A 17,558-nucleotide genomic window follows, 5' to 3' on the forward strand; every position below is an offset into this window, starting at 1 on the left:
TAGATTCTCAATAATTTAATGCTGAGATCTCAAATGATGTACATACCTTTTTTGGATGTATCAATCTAGCAAGATGTAATTATAGAAAGAATAACATGACAAGAAGTTAGCACAGAATGAAGGAAATCAAGAACAGCATAAACAAATTAGACAGATCACACAAATGTCTAGTAAAACTAAGTTTGTAGCTCTGGATGTTTCTATTGACACATTTTCTGCTCAAGCAACGAGGTTCTAACAACTACGTGGGATCTGCAAAGTGCAATGCAAGCACCAGGTTCACAACAAAAACTCAAACAGCTATCTTCTTTTTTGCCAATTTACTCTGCTGCTATTTCATCACCATTTTCTCCTTCATTTCTGAAATCTGGCAATGTATCAAGATCCGTTCGAAACTTCGCGTCATCTGAGGAATCAATGCCGTCAACTGAATCCGAAGTACCATTGGCAGAGGACTCATCTGACATTTCATCCGTTTGGCTGTCGCCTTTAAAAATCTCATCCTCGGAGCCAGAGTTACCTTCGGGGTTGTCACCCTCAGAGACATCAGAGATTTCATTTCTCGAACCGTTCCCAGTTTCATTCGATGCCAACAATCTTGCATTCTCTGACTCACCACTGCCTAGAGTTAAGGATTCTCCTGCAGATGCGTCTCCATTTTCGGTCTTAACAGTGGCTGTTGCATTGGAATCATGCAGGTTCTCTTCAGAGAGACTGTTTCTGTTATCACCCTGCACTAACCCATCTGTTTGGACTCTGTCATCACCGGAAATGGTTGTGTTCCCGGTAGAATTTTGAGAATGGTCTGATTCAGATAGAATCACTGTCTTATTCTGATCAGATGAACTCAAAATGTCGACACCAGCACCACTCAAGTTCTTGCTTGCTTCTGTGGTCACATTTTTCATGTCACTGCTTGCTTCCAAGTGGTTGTTGGAGTTTGCTGTGGCCGTGTCGTTCAGATTTGAGCTATCCACTGGATTGGATAGAGTGTTGTTTCCACCCTCTATACCAGAAGTTGCATTTGAAGGATTGCGAGTCAGATCACCTTCTGTAACCTTCAAATCTGAATCCTTTTGATTGCTGTTGCTTTCATCTGAATAAGTCGCCTCATTTTCAGGTTTTGTTTTATTAGTGACTAACTTTTCATCAGAGTTTCCCAAACTCAATGCCTCAGTTTCAGTATTAGTTGTATGAGCATCATGAGTTACAGCACTAGAAGCATCATCTCCCTTGTAATGTTCCTCTCGAGCTTCACGGGTGTTGTGGTTTTCAACTAATTCCCCCTTTCCCTCACCCTCCCCCTCGCCGTTTTCATTTTCCTTTTCATCAACTTCTTCTTTCTCTTTCTCTTCATCCACAAACTCTTCATCATGATCTGTACCCACCTCTGTTTTCTCTTGATCATTTTCATCTATCTCATCATCTCCTACTCCTCTTCCTTCATCTTCCATCTCTTCACTTTTGTTTTCATCTTCCTCCTGTTGTTCTTCGGCATCGAGCTTATTTTCTTCTTCCCTCTGATCTCTCACCTCATGTTTGTTGTCTTCACTTTCTTCAGTTTCATTCTTGCTTCCTTCATCGTCGTCTTCTTCATAAGTCGGTTCAGCTTTATTTACTACATCCTCTACAACATTTTCATCCTCCTCTTCTTCATCACGCTTTTCATTCCGATTTACTTCATCCTTAACTGGATGAAGGTCTTTCCTACCAAGTTTCAAAATCTGATTTGCCTGTGTTTGGACCAATAACTTTTCATCATTCTCATCATATTCCTTCTTCTTATCATGATTGTGCTTAACCTGGTAGATTAACCAGAAGCAAACACCAAGCAACAGAACAATTTGCAGAACATGTTTTACCCTGATGCCTTTGGATCTATTACTCCTACTTGGAAGCCGTTTCATCATGCTTTGCTTAACTAACTCGGAAACCCCCGATTCTGTCTTCTTCAAGCAGCTAGTGCAGGCCACCTATTTGATTGGAATATGGACATGTATAATTAAAAAATGGAAGCTATAATCATCAATGCAAAGATATTACAAAGGAAAATAAATACTTTTAACAAGCTTAAATATATTAACCATTTGTATGTAGAAAAAGTGCTGAGCAGAGACATCATTAACCCCAAAAGTGAAATGAAACCAAACTAAAACACTATAGTACTATACCCTTTTTTGCAGGACCTTCCCCAATTCCAGAAAACAGTGTCCAACAAAGCAATATATATAATTATATATATAGATTATAGAATATAACAGTTAATTTGGGCAAGTGGAAACAATACAATAGCTCATTTTGTCATTTGCTCAACATTTTGATGACGAAAATCTATGATTCACTCGACAAGAGAAAACAGAGAAGAAACCACAATCAAACCCTAGAAAAACCACCCCTAGAAGCAAAATCCAATCCCTACCCAGAATCGTCAACATAAAATTATCAGACATAAGAAGCATATTTGTCATTCCCAGTAAAACCTCATTTTTTGGCACGAGAATGCTCGAATGACCACACCATTTTGAAACCCAAAAAAAAAAAAAAAAAGATGCAGAGAGATAGAAGGTTCCTCACACTAACGATAGTAAGAAAGATTGAATTTTGACTTCAGAAGGAGCATACCCATGTCCAACAAGTGAGTGAAGTTAAATCCTTGTTCTGAAAAAAAAAATGAAGAGATAAGAAATGATTACCTGAATGAGCAGAAAGCAGTTTGAAGAAGAAGTGGAGAAGGGGTAAGGGTAAGGCTAAGGCAACAGAAAAAACATGTTTTTAAGGATTATTTACGTGCCAAGGAGGGAGCGAGTGGAAGACAGAAACCCCCAACAACACAACACGATCTAAAACTAGGAAGCTGTCTTGACCTTGAGTCTTCTTGACCACATCCACTATAGCTGTATAGCACCGTACACTTAGCCCAGCCACCACCACCATCATCACAATAGAAAGGTTTTGTGCCTTTCTTAATTCATAGTGTCTTCTATTAAAAATCCTTAATTAGTAATTTACATTTTTATATTTGGGTGGGGCATATTTAAATTGCTTATGAAAATTAAGTTCAGAATGACAGAATCTAATAATTAATGTCATGCATATCTCATTTGAGAAGTAGCAAAAAGAAAAAGACGAGATAAAGTTGAAAATTTAAATTTAAATGAATCCACAAAATTAACTTTTTTATTTAGATTTTGGTGTGCATGACTATTTAAAATTTCCTATAAAAAGATTTAAGGATTTGGTGTCAAAAGAGTATAATTATCGGTGAATTCTATAGTATTTAGAGTGCTTGAGAAGTTTTAAAAATAATTTTTTTTTTAAATTTTTGACTTATGAAAAGTAGTAGTATTAATGTCTAGTGTAATTTTTAAAATTAAATTGTAATTTTTTAAGAAGCTATTTAAGAGTTTATAAAAAAGTTAAAAAAAATAACTTCTCTCATAATACTATTATTTTTTATGATATTTTTATAAAATAAGCACTTTTAGAACTAAAAATTCAAACGTAAAATAACTTATTTATAAGCTACTTTTAATATAGTCATTTATTATTTAAACTATTTTATAAAAAAAATTTAATTAAGCTATTTACTCAAACCAGACCTTATAGTATGATATCTAATTTTTGTCTAATTTATTTATTATGATAAATTTTAAATATTTAATAATTATTTATTTTTATATTTTTAAAATTAAATATTAATTTTTAACCCTTTTAAAAAGTTAGATAAATATATGTAGGAACCATAATTATATTACATGTATTTGTAAAATATTTTCCATGCTGATAATTTATATCTTACAAAAACTAATCATCCTTTAAAATATATTCTCGTTAATACCAATTTCGTGATTAGTATATTGCTCCTTTTTTTTGGTCTGGGTAATATTGCTCCGTTCAAGAATATAAATATTCCTTGACAACTAAAAGCCAACAAATTGAAGGAATATTGCTTGTCTTTTTATGGCTAGTTTAATCAAAAGTTGATGAAGTTATTTGAAAAACAACTTTGCAAACTGAAGGGTTATGTAAAGTTGTAACCAAAGATGTATAATAGCCTAATAATAATAATAATAGAAAAATAGAAAAATATTCTTTCAATCACACTTGAACAGGCTTGAGAATGGGAATATGAATTCAATTACATGATGAATAGAGAGTTAAAGTGTGGATATCAGATAAGTTCTGAAACCAATACCGTAAATATATCCTGCAATATGTAACCAACTCATTAACTTCACAGCAAAAAGAAAGAAAGGAATAAATCTTTTGAAGCCTTTAGAGAGGGGAAGCTTTATAATCAAGTACTCAGATTCTTCTGTAAACTTTCTGCTGAAAAGGCTTCTCTTGAGAAAGCACATGTATGCTTCCAAAGATTGGTATAGATAATTTTAATTCCCTCATCCTGATAATTTTCCTTGCCACAAGTTTAGTTGGAACATGGATAACAATATTCTTTGAATTCATCATTCATGTTCCTTGATTCACAGGTAACATTTTAAGATAGCTAATGTTGCAGTAGCAATCAATTTAATGTGCTAAGCCTCACTTTAAGAGTACCTCAAACATTTAATTATGTTGCAATGAGGATTTGGTTAAGTCCTAACTATGAAGAATATGACAGCTATAAATTCCTTTGCTTCTTTCTAAAGATATTCTTGATTGAACATATTCCTAATTGTCCCTTCCATGCAATACCTATATATATGTTTGGCTTCCTTCAATATCTTTAACAGAGACAATGAATAACTTTCACATAGCACTCTTCTTCCTCATTGGGATTGTGTCCTCCATTTTGTTTCAGATTTCAGTTGCATCTGTTGTTTCAACAGGAAACTTCAATAAGGACTTCTATGTTTTATGGTCACCTACCCATGTAAACACATCTGCTGATGGACACACTAGAACTTTGAAGCTTGATCAACAATCCGGTACCAATACCATGCCATTTCTAGCTGAATCATCAATATTCATGATCTTATCTTAACTATTGTGGTTTGAAATATTGTAGGGGCTGGTTTTGCTTCAAATCAGATGTTTTTGTTTGGACAAATTGACATGCAAATCAAACTAGTACCAGGTGATTCTGCAGGCACAGTATTAGCCTACTATGTAAGCAAACCCTTTAATCTTCCATTTTTGTACCTACTCATTGTTTTGCATAGTAAAAGAACACACAGACATTTATACTACTTTGTTGATTTATTGCAGATGGCATCTGATCAACCAAATCGCGACGAGATTGACTTTGAGTTTCTAGGAAACATGTCTGAGCAGCCTTATATTCTTCAAACAAATATTTATGCAGATGGGTTTGGCAATAGAGAGGAGAGGATTTATCTATGGTTTGATCCTACAAAGGACTTCCATACTTACTCAGTGTTGTGGAATCTGCACCAGATTGTGTAAGGCTAAGCCTGCATTATTGCAAATTATTAACCCTTTGAACATAGGCCAATAAAGCTGAGGATGTGAAATTGAATTGGGGTGTTGCAGGTTCATGGTGGATAGCATTCCAATAAGAGTGTACAGAAACCATGGTGACAAGGGAGTTCCATTTCCAAGAAGGCAACCAATGAGTCTAGAAGCAACTCTTTGGAATGGTGATAGCTGGGCAACAAGAGGAGGTCAAGACAAGATAGATTGGACAAAGGGTCCCTTCATAGCTTCATTCAGGAACTACAACATTGATGCTTGTGTGTGGAAAGGGAACCCAAGGTTCTGCAGAGTAGCTAGCCATGTTAATTGGTGGAACCTAAACAACTTCAGCACACTCACATCCCCACAAAGAAGGTGGTTCAAATGGGTCAGGAAATACCATATGATTTATGATTATTGCCAAGATAATGAGAGGTTCCAAAACAATCTTCCACAGGAATGTTCCCTTCCCAAGTATTGATAACCAGAAAAGAAACTTTATTACTGGTTTTGATACCAAAAAGTAGAAAAGAAACCCCTTGTTTCATGGAATTCTCATAAAAACTTAGTGTATGTTATTGATCCATTGATGCTTACTTGATGAGAACTACAATGTCACACAGTTAACGTTATATAAGGGGATCAATTAATCAATTAATCATAACATAACACTATTATATAAGGGAATAAAAGCAAATTAAGCAGCACTTGACAAAGTGCTTTGAGGAATTGTTTGTTTAATAGCAGAAATCAAGTAACAAATCTAACACTTATATATCTCTTATTATTACAACAATGTGGACCAGCTAAACTCGTCCTTATTAGAAAGAATTGCTTTAAAAAATTGTGCTGGCCTCTTTATATAGATACAGCTAAAAATGAACCCAACAACAATAACAACAATAAATGAACTGCAGTACTTGATGCATTATTCGTCCCTGCAAAAAGCCAAAACCATAGTGATCCATTAGGACATTTAATGGATAATGAAGGATAACCAATTATCAACTGAAAAGTAAACTAAGCATAATGTCATAGCTCAAGTACCTTGTGGTGAAGGTGCTGATGATGGATTCAGAGATAGAGATGGCGATTGTACCTCTGCTGAAAAATAACCAAAACATCAGTAACTAATAAGTGATTAACAAAAATAAGGAACATCATAAGGTAAAGTACCTTGAGGTAAAGGTGAAAGTGCTGGTGTTGAAGGGTCATAGAAGATTGAGGTGTTATATCTAAGAAAGCAACTTGCTCTAACGACTCCAGCACCAATCTTATCATTTCAACAAGTTGGTAGCAATTGAATTGACTCAACCAAGCAATCATCACACTCTTTCTCAGACAAATCAGGAGTACACTGAACAACACCATATATGGTTATGTTCCTTGGACCTACCGAGGCACTTCCCACACCATATTTTCGACGAGAGTCACCAGATGCAGCTTTGCTTTTAAGATTTTCTAGCAAGTTGTTGAGAATTTTATTGAACTTATCAACCTCAGTTGTGTTATTTTCAACACTATAGTACATAGGTAGCAATTCCTTGTGGCCGAAAATGGCACTATCCGAGTAATGCAACCAGTTGCCTCCTTGCTGTGTTGCAGAGTCCAATGGCGTTTACTCTGTCTGTGTTTTGGCCATATGAGGAATTGTAGAAACCGTAGTTGATTTTTGTGTTGGAAGTGAGAGTGGACAAAAGGGTGTTAAGGTTTTTGGCATAGTTGCTATTTGCTCTAGAGTTAACTACAGTGTTACCACAAACTAGAGCAGTTGCATCTGCATTGACTTTAGATATGAAAATGATTATGATGAGGCAAGAAACTAAAGGAAAGTAGCCTTACATAGAGAACACAAGACTTTATGGTTTGTGTTTTTGGAATAACAGCTATCAATTGGTTTATTGAAGCTTTTGATATGAATAGTTGTAATCCAAGTTGCTACTTGGTAGCTGTTTATAAACGAAATTTATCCTCTTTAAATAATGAAATTCTTTCAGAGTATACCTGTTCAATTTGTGGAAAAATTCTATCAATGTTGCTGTTCTTGAGAGTTTTGCAAATACCAAGTCTTGGTTCCTATGACCCGGTACTTTCATACAGAAGTGTACGTTACCACATGCTCATAAATGTATGTATATTAATTTAGTGGTTGCACATTTTGTTTTTTTTTTTGTTCTCCCATTTTATGTTAACTATTTCCATGCTCTTTAGTTTACAAAACGTACACTATTATCATTTTTCAAAAATTTACTTAATATTTGTTTTTATCAAGACCTATAAATCTATTACAAAACTTGAGAATCTACTTATTGCTCAATTATTACAACAATAAGCTGGACCAGCTGAACTTGACGAGAATCCTAACTAGCCAACCTTGCTTTCCTTAATAGAAAATAAAGAACACTTTAGCGAGGATATAGCTCAGTAACGGAAGCCTCATTTTCTGATTCTTGAGCTGATTTACTTGTGAATTCACTTGTTCTTGTTGTTGTATTATTCTCCGCTGAATGTATGTCTGATAATGGAAGGCTTCTAGTTCTAGTAGTCCCCAGAAAAAATGCAGGTTCTGAAGGTGTTGGCATAGTTACAGAACAACTATCCAGCATCAATACAATAGAACTCATGTTTGGTCTATGCGCTAAATCTTCTTGAACACAAAGCAAACCAATGTGGACGCATCTCATAACGTCATTTGGTGAAATATTGCTTAATGATGGATCTATGATATTTATAGCTGTTCTCTCCTTCCAATTTCTCCAAACCTGCAAGAATTTGATCAGTCACACACAGATGTTACATACATTATGTTTAAGATAACATAACCTATATGAATATACAGAGGAGGAGGACTTACAAAGCTTAGTAGCTGCTCTATACTCTCCTCACTGCCATTCTCAATGTGCCTTTTGCCGCTCACAATTTCAAGGACTATTACACCAAAGCTAAAAACATCTGACTTTGTTGAAAATTGTCCGTACATTGCATATTCGGGTGCCATATATCCACTGCATGTCAAGATTTTGAACATAATTGTTATTGTATTTTCATCACATGATTCAAAAAAAGTACTCGATGTTGATTCAGTTTTCTGTAAGTTTTTCAAAAAGTATTATGTAGTTTTAACATAATAGTCATAAAACTCAAGTCCTATATATACATAGTCAATTGATAGTTACTAAGAGATATCAATAATTAATAAGTTCTAGTATATTCTAAATAAAACTTACTATGTTCCCACAATTTGATTCGTATTTCCCTGAGTTTGATCCGTGCCAAACAGTTTCGCTAATCCAAAATCTGCTATCTTAGGATTCATATCATCATCTAAGAGGATATTACTTGTTTTGAGGTCACGATGTATAATACGAAATCTAGAATCTTCATGAAGATAAAGAAGACCTCGAGCAACACCTTTAATGATTTTGTACCGACTTGTCCAATTCAATTGTCGTTTCTTGATTGGATCTACATGTACACCATGGCCATGAGCTTAAAAACTATATTTAACTTGAACTGATTTAGCGGGTAATAGTCCAATTATTATGATGAACGTACCAAATATGAAGTAATCAAGACTTTTTTTAGGAACAAACTCATAAATAAGCAACCTTTCAATTCCTTCCAAACAAAAACCAAGGAGCTTAACCAAATTTCGATGTTGAAGTTTGGCCAATAAAAGCACTTCATTCTTAAATTCCGTAGCTCCTTGGCCAGAGTCCTTTGACAACCTTTTGACGGCAATAATTTGTCCATTGGAGAGCTGACCCTGAAAATATATCATATATGTGATTTTAGTTTTTAAAGTTTTTTTTTTTTCTTGAGTGAGTCACTATGCATATATATCTTACATTCTTACCGTACTTAAATTTGACGTGTAAACTAATTAATAAAAGTAATATCTGTTGGAGTAAAATAGTGTGATCTTATACCTTATAAACGGCTCCAAATCCACCTTGTCCTAGTTTATTAGAATTTGAGAAATCACTTGTAGCAACTCGTATGGTATCAAAGTCGAACTGCAATGACTCGTTCATCGTGATTTCTTCTTCAACATCTTCAGTTTCACATGCATGGGATAGAAATCAACAGGGTTATGGTGTAAGTAGTTTTTAAATTTGATAAAGCATTCAAAATAAACCAAATTGAAAATAGTTCTAAGAGTAGCCTTACATGTGGTTGCAGAAAGTTTGCTTGGCCTTTTCACTTTTAAATAGACGCATATAGAACACATGATGAGCACCAAAACAGTAACAGATGGCACTGCTACGACGATCACAGATCGCGATTTGGAAGTAGTAGTGTTGTTATTATTAGTAGTAGTAGGCTGAAACTGAAAGAAACGGTATGTTTCAAACCTAATATGACATCTTGGAGTAAGAACTCTCCCACCTTTCTTCCCATCATTCAGAGTTACATCCACGATCCCCTCCAAACATTCGTCACACTTTTGGCTAGAAAGATCCGGCGTGCACTGCACAAGCCCATATATGGTTTGAAAATCCGTACCAGTGACACTCCCCGCAGCATATTTGCGGCGAGAGTCACCGGTTGCACTCACGTTGTTTCTCAGATTTGACATCAAGCTTGCGCGTTCTTGTTTGAACACTTGCACATCCGTTGCGTTGTCCGTGTTAATCAAGTATTGCATAGGGGTATTGTCAACGTAGCCACTGCCGAAGATGGTGCGGTTTGAGTATTGGAGCATGCATTGATCGTACCAGCCTACAGCTTCTTTCTGGTTTGGGCAATGCTTTGGAAGAACGATTCTCGAATCGTTTAGACACCTTCTACAATCGCTTTGGTTAAGGTCTCCTTGGCAAAGCCCAACGGCGTTTACTTTGTCGTCGTTTTGGCCGTACGACAAGTTGTAGAAACCGTAGTCGATTTTTGTGTCGGAAGCGAGAGTGGAAAACAGGGTATTGAGGTTTTTGTGGTAGGTGCTGTTTTCTGTGTAGTTACCTTTCTCATTCTGACACTCGTAATATATGAAATCATATTGTTGGGCGTCGCATGTGATTAACATTAAGAGGAGACAACAAAGAGAAGAAAACAACCTCCCTGATGTGATCATTCTTCTCTCACAACATTCACAAGTTACAAACCTAGCTGAGCTTGAATGATCAGATTAAAAAACATTAACAAATGAGGGAGGTGTGTTGAGGCAAATTCATTCAAACTACTTCAATGCGTATGGGGATTGGCGGATTGCGGCAGTTCTAAAAGTCGTCGATAATGTCTTTATTTTCTTGATAAATGACTTAAAGATAATAAGTAGCAGGTAAAACATATGAAAAAATTTAGGTTCAGCAACTTTATCAAATTCTGTAACTTTATCAAATTCTGACCAGCATGTAATCAGCAAAAAAGAGCATGTAATCAGTAAAAAAGAGTGAGCCATTGGATGAAATCTCACACTAATCTCACACCATTAAAAGTCTCATTGATGACTATTTGATGACTATAAATCCCAAAAATTACTGATCGTAACATTTCTCAGAATATATTATACTCAATCACCTTGTTTACGGTGGATTTCAATTGCTTAACCATTGATTAGTCAACCCCAAAGTGGGTAAAGACCGAAGACTAATAGAAAAACTTTGTTAAAAAGTAACTAAGATTTAAACTTGCACAACTAAAATAAATTAATTTTATATATAAAAAATTATTTAATAAAATAGTGTTAAAAATTAATCTTAAATTTAAATAAAATTATAAAATACATTATACTTTTTAGTATTTAATATAATTTATTATCTAATACACATATTTAATAAACTTAAATATTATAGTGCAAGAATAAATATAATACAAATATAAATATAATGTTTCAATAATTAAAAATAATATCTATTTTTCATAAATCATAATATCATTTCAATTCGGAAATGAGCTTAGCAAGCCAAAAAAAAAAAAAAAAACCCAACAGTTACATATAAATAAAAAAATACAGAAGTTCAATCATAAAATACTATCCACTGCTAATAATAAAAACTAAATCAATCAAATAAATCTAGAACACTATCTTGTCATTTAGTAATAATAAGGAAGTGATTTTTAATATCAAAGGCACTTAGGTCCGTTTGGGAAATACCAAAAAGTTATTTTTTTCAACTTTTGACTTATAGAAAGTTACATTAATGTGTTTGGTACAATTTTTTAGATAAACTTTTAACTTTTTAAAAAGTTATTTAAGAGTTTTTGAAGAAGTTAAAAAATGTGACTTCTCCTATTTTCAAAAGCTATTTTATCACTCTTATTTAATGCACAACTTTAAAACAATGACTTCTATAATAACTATCCAAACTCAAAATAACTTATTTAAAAGTTATTATTAATAAAAGTCCTTATATTTTAAGCTCATTTTTCAAAAGAACTTATTTAAGAAATTTACCCAAACTGCCCTTAAAACATCATGCAAGGTTCATCTTAATAATGCCGAATTGAAAATATATCCTAAATATGTAAGAGACAAAATAATAACAACAATAAGATAAAAAGAGAAAAGGTACTAGAAAACTTAACAAAACACTACTGAGTAATAATTGATTCACTACAAAAAATACTGTTAAAATCGACGGTTAGACTGTTGATAATATTAAAAATGGTGACGCATGAGGTTACTATTAAACTCGTCGATTTTTTAAAATTCTAATAAAATTAACGGCTTATCAGGCCATCGATAATAATTCTTTAAAATCGACAATCTTTCCGTCTATAATATGAGTTTGAAAATTTCACCTGCTTAATAAAATCGACAGTTTTACCGTTGATATTATTATACAAAATTGACAACGTTTCTGTCGATATTTAATTCATTAAAATCGACAAAAGAGCCGTCGATTTAATTATTAAAATACTGACAAGTTTGTTATCTGTATTTTATTTTCTTTTGTCTATTTTAAATTTAAAAAGCGACAACTTTACCGTCGATTTTAATAGTCACATTTTTTTAATTATTTTTTCTATTTGAAAAATAGTAGACAATTAATACAAATAAACTTTTAAATATAGAAATAAAATTTATACAAAATATTAGATAACAAGACAAATAAACTTTTAAATATAATTTATATTAAATATTAGATAATGAATTCACAAACTTATCAAAATAATAAATAATCCTCTAACATAAAGACTCAAGATAAGATAAATAACTAAACTTATCAAATTTGGCTTACTAATATTGGTTGCAAGAAGGATCATTTGGAATATCTTCAACATATGACCATTCTGTTTCCAATCTAGTTACTAGATATTGAAAACTCCATCCTCTCCCGAAAACCATGAATCCTTCTCAACTAAAAAAATATTAAGCTGAAATAATCTGCCACATCCAATTATTTGAACTTCAGTAAATGTACTCAATTACACAACATAAAAGATAGTAAACAACAAAAAGGAAATTGAAGCTTACCCTGAACTTAAAGAACCATTCTTCCCACATAACGAAACAGACTTTTTAATGTGGTTTGCAACTTTAGCTTGAATACTAAGTGTTCGGTAGATCGGGTTACCGGACGGTTCGTGGAGGTCCCTGAAACGGGGAAGTGGGTTCCCGCCTATCTTCGAGTGGGGTATGAGTGATGGGGCAGCCGAGCTTCTGAGCACGTCAGGCGGAGGGGGTATCACCTGCAATAACACTCCGACGCTCAAGTCATCTGAGAGTAGGGTGACGTACCTGGGGGAGAGGTAGGACCCTCCCCTTATATACCTTGTCAGTGAGGGGCCCCACAGAAGAAGGCCTCCTTCCAGGAAGGTTCCTTCTTTACAGCTGTCAAGCAGCTGGCACCAGGGGTGCATGGCTGGGTCGCCAACCGGACGGGTCTTGTGTGCTGACCCATCCAAGCGGGTCGCGACGTCCTCGGGCCGGGTTGTCCGATGCGCCTAGCTAGGCTGGACCATAACAGTGCTCCCAACGCGCCAACTGCGGCCGTGAGCGCCGTTGGTGGCGCGTTCCGTCTTCCCCTTGGCAGGTCCTCGCTGCGTGTTCGGGTGCCCGTGGAGAGGACGCGCCTCGTGCGCGTGCAGGCCTGTTCGCTGCCAGGGATTACCTTCGTCGCCTCGTTCTCCGCGTTGAGCGTTTAATGCTCATTATGGATTATTCAAAACCCTGCGAGTAAAGACCTTTTTATCCTTGCCTTTCGTGTTTCTTGAGTCAGTTTTCAAATTTTCCATTCAGTTTTGTTTCTCATTCACTCTCCACTATCTTCCTCTTTCTGCGTTTGCCTCCTCCATTTTCTCATTCTCTGCTGTGATTCCTTGGGTTGTTTGCGTTCGATTTTCTTGCTCTTCCAGATTAATACAAGCGCATTTGGTAAGCTTTATTTCTTACTTGCTGTTTTATTTTGCTGTTCGTGCCATTTGTTTCCTTGTTTTGCTTCTACATGCATGCTGCTTCCCTGATTGACTCGCATGTTGGATGACATTAGCGCCAAGTAGGTTTTTTAGAGGGGTTGCCATTCCAGTATAATAGCTTTTAGTCCTTACTTAGGATTTGCTAGGATTTGTTTCGACCATATTTAGCCGTAGTCATTGGATGAGCAAGCTGTAGTTTTTGAGTTAGTTCTGACCTCTCGGTCTCTTAATCTAATTGAGTGGTGCCCCTACTGTAGGTATGGTCCAACGTCGTGCTGCCCGGGTCCCCATCGCAGGCGCGCCGTATGACCGGTATGCCTGGGTAACTTCTGATGTGAAGGATTCCCCGAATCAGATGGGCGTGGAGGAGCTCACCGAGTTCCGCCAAGCCGAATACTTGTGTGGTGGGACCGATGAGGAATCTAACTATGAGGTCTTCATCCCCGCCCCCATGAACGGATTTACGAGCTCAACCTGCATTCCCCCCGTATTGCCGACTGGATCTGGTTTTACAAAGCAATGTTCACCCAACTGGGAGTTCGACTCCCTCTTTCAGCTTTTCAGATGGCGCTACTCAACCGGTGTGACGTGGCGCCGTCATAGTTGCATCCGAACAGCTAGGCCTCTATCCGCTGTTTCGAGATGATGTGCGAGTATCTAGAATTGCCGGCTTCCGTTGAGGTGTTTCTTTTTCTTTTCACCTTGACGAATCCCTCGAAAGAGGAAAAAGCCAAAAAGGGTTTCATGTCCTTCCAGTCTGCCCAAGGTCGGCGGATTTTTGGTTTGTTTGAGGACTCTTACCATGGGTTCACGGACAAATACTTTAAGGTTCGCCCCGTCAGAGGTTGTCACCCTTTTTGGCTGACCCTAGAGGGTATTGGAGTTTCGGGGCGGGGCCAATGCCTTCACCAAGGTTACCTACAAGGGGATGACTCCTGAGAACAAACGAGTTGCCGACATGTTGTTGACCATTTTTGGGAAAAACCATGTCAATCCCATCTCCTCATGGGCGATCAGGAAGTCGCTAGGAATTGCATACGTGAGTGATTGCTTGACCATGTGCATGATTTCATTATTATCATTATCTGTCCCCATGATCTGACGGTTAATAATTTTCTGTGTTTGCTGCAGTGTCAATATCTGCCGAGGTGACTGGACTCGACGCCTTATTCAACACGTTCCTTGCTGATGATCTTGACGAGGAGCCGGCCAAGGAGAACCAAGAGGTGCCTCCTAAAAATAATGAGGATCAGGCGGTGCCTCCACCTCATAACGCTGCTGAAGCGCACACCTCGCCTACCCAGGGTGAAATGGTCGGCACGGGTGATGGCTCATCTCCTCAGCAAGAAATAGAGGATGAGGAGGTGATTGTTGTCAGCAAAATTGTGCTGGCCTCTTTATATAGATACAGCTAAAAATGAACCCAACAACAATAACAACAATAAATGAACTGCAGTACTTGATGCATTATTCGTCCCTGCAAAAAGCCAAAACCATAGTGATCCATTAGGACATTTAATGGATAGTGAAGGATAACCAATTATCAATTGATAAGTAAACTAAGCATAATGTCATAGCTCAAGTACCTTGTGGTGAAGGTGCTGATGATGGATTCAGAGATAGAGATGGTGATTGTACCTCTTCTGAAAAATAACCAAAACATCAGTAACTAATAAGTGATTAACAAAAATAAGGAACATCATAAGGTAAAGTACCTTGAGGTAAAGGTGAAAGTGCTGGTGCTGAAGGGTCATAGAAGATTGAGGTGTTATATCTAAGAAAGCAACTTGCTCTAACGACTCCAGCACCAATCTTCTTTCTCAGACAAATCAGGAGTACACTGAACAACACCATATATGGTTATGTTCCTTGGACCTACTGAGGCACTTCCAACACCATTTTCAAGTGGCTTATAAAAAGGAAGAAAAGTAGGCTTATAAAAAGAAGAGACATTATGGATGATTCAAGTGGCTCAACTATTTTCAAGTTGCTAGATTTTTATAGATGAAATTTTCTTGTTATTTTATCGAGAAAATGGTAGAATCTTGTCTAAATAGTTTGGACAAGTGAGAAGAAGATGACAATTTATCTAGTTAGGAGGGTAAATCAAATAGAAGAGAGACATGTGGCGAAAGACAGAAAATAACCAAAGATCATACAAGAGTTGGTGAAAAAAGATTTACGTGTAAAAAACTATACATGATAAGACGTCATTTGATCTATGTAATCGATACTATTTAGTGGAATAAAATTTTGTTGTTATAATTGTTGTATTGTTTTAACAAGAGAAGACTTGACCCCTACATAATAGTACTTGGTTATCCAAAGAAAAAATTGTAACCAAAAAGTACTCCATTCCATTCCATAGATCTTTATTTGAGTTGGATTTTAGCGTGTATCATGAGGTGGGAATATAATGACACTGCCTATATAGACTTTCCAAATCGACTTTTCTCAGAACAATGCAATGCAAGTTCCATGAATGTACCTGGGTTCACACCTTATACCATATTTAAAGGAAGTCTTTCTGTGTTGTAGAGTTGGTCACACACGTTTGGAATGCTTTGATGAACCCTCCTTATTGGTTGGTTGGTTATGCATGGCAAGCCTTGTCACTAATTACTATCTGCAATTTCCAAATCAACTTTGATCAAGCTCTATGAAGTGGTCCATGCTATTCAAATTCAAATTATGACAATCAGCAATGGATGCGTCCAATACAGAATTAAAACCTCGTGCGTGTTATACATGCCAAATTGCCAATCCACATTAAAATGTTGAAATTGGTGACTTTTTATTTTCATTTTTTCTTAGATTCTTATCATTCAATTTAATTGTCATCTACCTAAACATAATTAACCATTGCATGTAGAGATAGAGGTTTTTTTTTTTTAAAAAAAAATGATAGGCTTTTTTCCCTTTTCTGGTCTCCCATCTTCCAAGTAAACTAAGTCAATGTATTTTTGTAACATTTTTTTTCAAGGAATAAAAGAATACTTTTTATTATGAGACAGCTAGTTATTTAAAAATATTATTTGTATACTAAAATTAATCATAATGTATTTTTATATAAATATATGTATATTATATACTGATAGTTAATTTTAATGACTAATTTTAATATACATCTAATACAGTTATTGTTTGTTTAGTTATATCTTACTTAGTTTTGTTAATTAGCTTAGAGCTTAGTAACACTTGAATACAAAATACATGGTGGAATCAACTTGAAAAGTATTTTTCTTGTAATAACTTTTAATTTTCACGGAAGAATGTCCAACAATTACAAAGAATTTAATCATTAGTGTATGTGATAAACTTGTTTTTTTGGTGACTGTGATTTTTTTAACTTAATGACAAATTTCCTCAACTTTCATAATAAGAGAAAAAATCGGTAATGCTAGAGAAACAAAAAAAAAAATCTCAGAGCTTACCTTATTGAATATTTATTAATTATAATTTTTGGCTAATTATTTTTTGTTATAAAATATTTTCGATAAAAATAAACCTTCTTATTTTCATATCGTCATATACTTTTGTTTACTCAACAAATTACCCCTTTTAAATCAACAATAAATATATATAAAAGGAAATAATATATAACTCAAGATTGATATGACATAATCTGATTTAAACATAAAGAAATTCGTGTTCTGATCCTATATCTTGTATCAGTTTTCACACTTAAATTAGTAAAATTAAAAATGGAAATTATGCTTTTCCAAAGCTTGCTGATCCTGCATGTATACACATACACCATAAACGTAACAGAAAAATAAAATTCT

General features: G+C 35.3%; 3 protein-coding genes and 1 pseudogene across 7 annotated transcripts; 1 reads left to right on the plus strand and 3 right to left on the minus strand.

Annotated features, from left to right (window-relative positions):
* Window positions 1-117: 117 nt before the first annotated feature.
* Window positions 118-2,985, minus strand: LOC110262494 (uncharacterized). 5 transcript variants are annotated; one of them, XM_021111170.2, is made up of 3 exons: window positions 2,788-2,978; window positions 2,623-2,658; window positions 118-1,973 (listed from the first exon to the last, which is right to left on the minus strand). In XM_021111170.2, the coding sequence occupies exons 1-3, from the start codon at window positions 2,935-2,937 to the stop codon at window positions 321-323; spliced, it is 1,839 nt and encodes a 612-aa protein (XP_020966829.1). In that variant the 5' UTR covers window positions 2,938-2,978; the 3' UTR covers window positions 118-320. The 5 variants fall into 5 exon arrangements, with proteins under 5 accessions (XP_020966829.1, XP_088355730.1, XP_020966831.1 ...); XM_088499604.1 differs by having other exon boundaries at window positions 2,575-2,658; window positions 2,788-2,940; XM_021111172.2 differs by having other exon boundaries at window positions 2,575-2,658; window positions 2,792-2,935.
* A 1,238-nt stretch (window positions 2,986-4,223) lies between these two features.
* Window positions 4,224-6,109, plus strand: XTH10 (xyloglucan endotransglucosylase/hydrolase 10). The gene is made up of 4 exons (XM_016319407.3): window positions 4,224-4,928; window positions 5,009-5,109; window positions 5,209-5,402; window positions 5,494-6,109. Exons 1-4 carry the CDS (start codon window positions 4,739-4,741, stop codon window positions 5,894-5,896), a joined length of 888 nt encoding a protein of 295 aa, XP_016174893.1. The 5' UTR covers window positions 4,224-4,738; the 3' UTR covers window positions 5,897-6,109.
* Window positions 6,110-6,273: 164 nt separating this feature from the next.
* On the minus strand, window positions 6,274-7,511 carry LOC110266446 (cysteine-rich receptor-like protein kinase 29; annotated as a pseudogene).
* A 115-nt stretch (window positions 7,512-7,626) lies between these two features.
* On the minus strand, window positions 7,627-16,145 carry LOC110266450 (cysteine-rich receptor-like protein kinase 26). The gene is made up of 10 exons (XM_088500206.1): window positions 15,489-16,145; window positions 15,360-15,416; window positions 12,833-15,250; window positions 12,597-12,742; window positions 9,586-10,521; window positions 9,345-9,469; window positions 8,971-9,181; window positions 8,643-8,880; window positions 8,270-8,420; window positions 7,627-8,177 (listed from the first exon to the last, which is right to left on the minus strand). Exons 4-10 carry the CDS (start codon window positions 12,637-12,639, stop codon window positions 7,821-7,823), a joined length of 2,061 nt encoding a protein of 686 aa, XP_088356332.1. The 5' UTR covers window positions 12,640-12,742; window positions 12,833-15,250; window positions 15,360-15,416; window positions 15,489-16,145; the 3' UTR covers window positions 7,627-7,820.
* Window positions 16,146-17,558: the final 1,413 nt, after the last annotated feature.

The sequence above is a fragment of the Arachis ipaensis genome, chromosome B9 (genome assembly GCF_059453495.1).
Source record: "Arachis ipaensis isolate K30076 ecotype BB chromosome B9, ASM5945349v1, whole genome shotgun sequence".
Taxonomy (NCBI): Eukaryota; Viridiplantae; Streptophyta; class Magnoliopsida; order Fabales; family Fabaceae; genus Arachis; species Arachis ipaensis.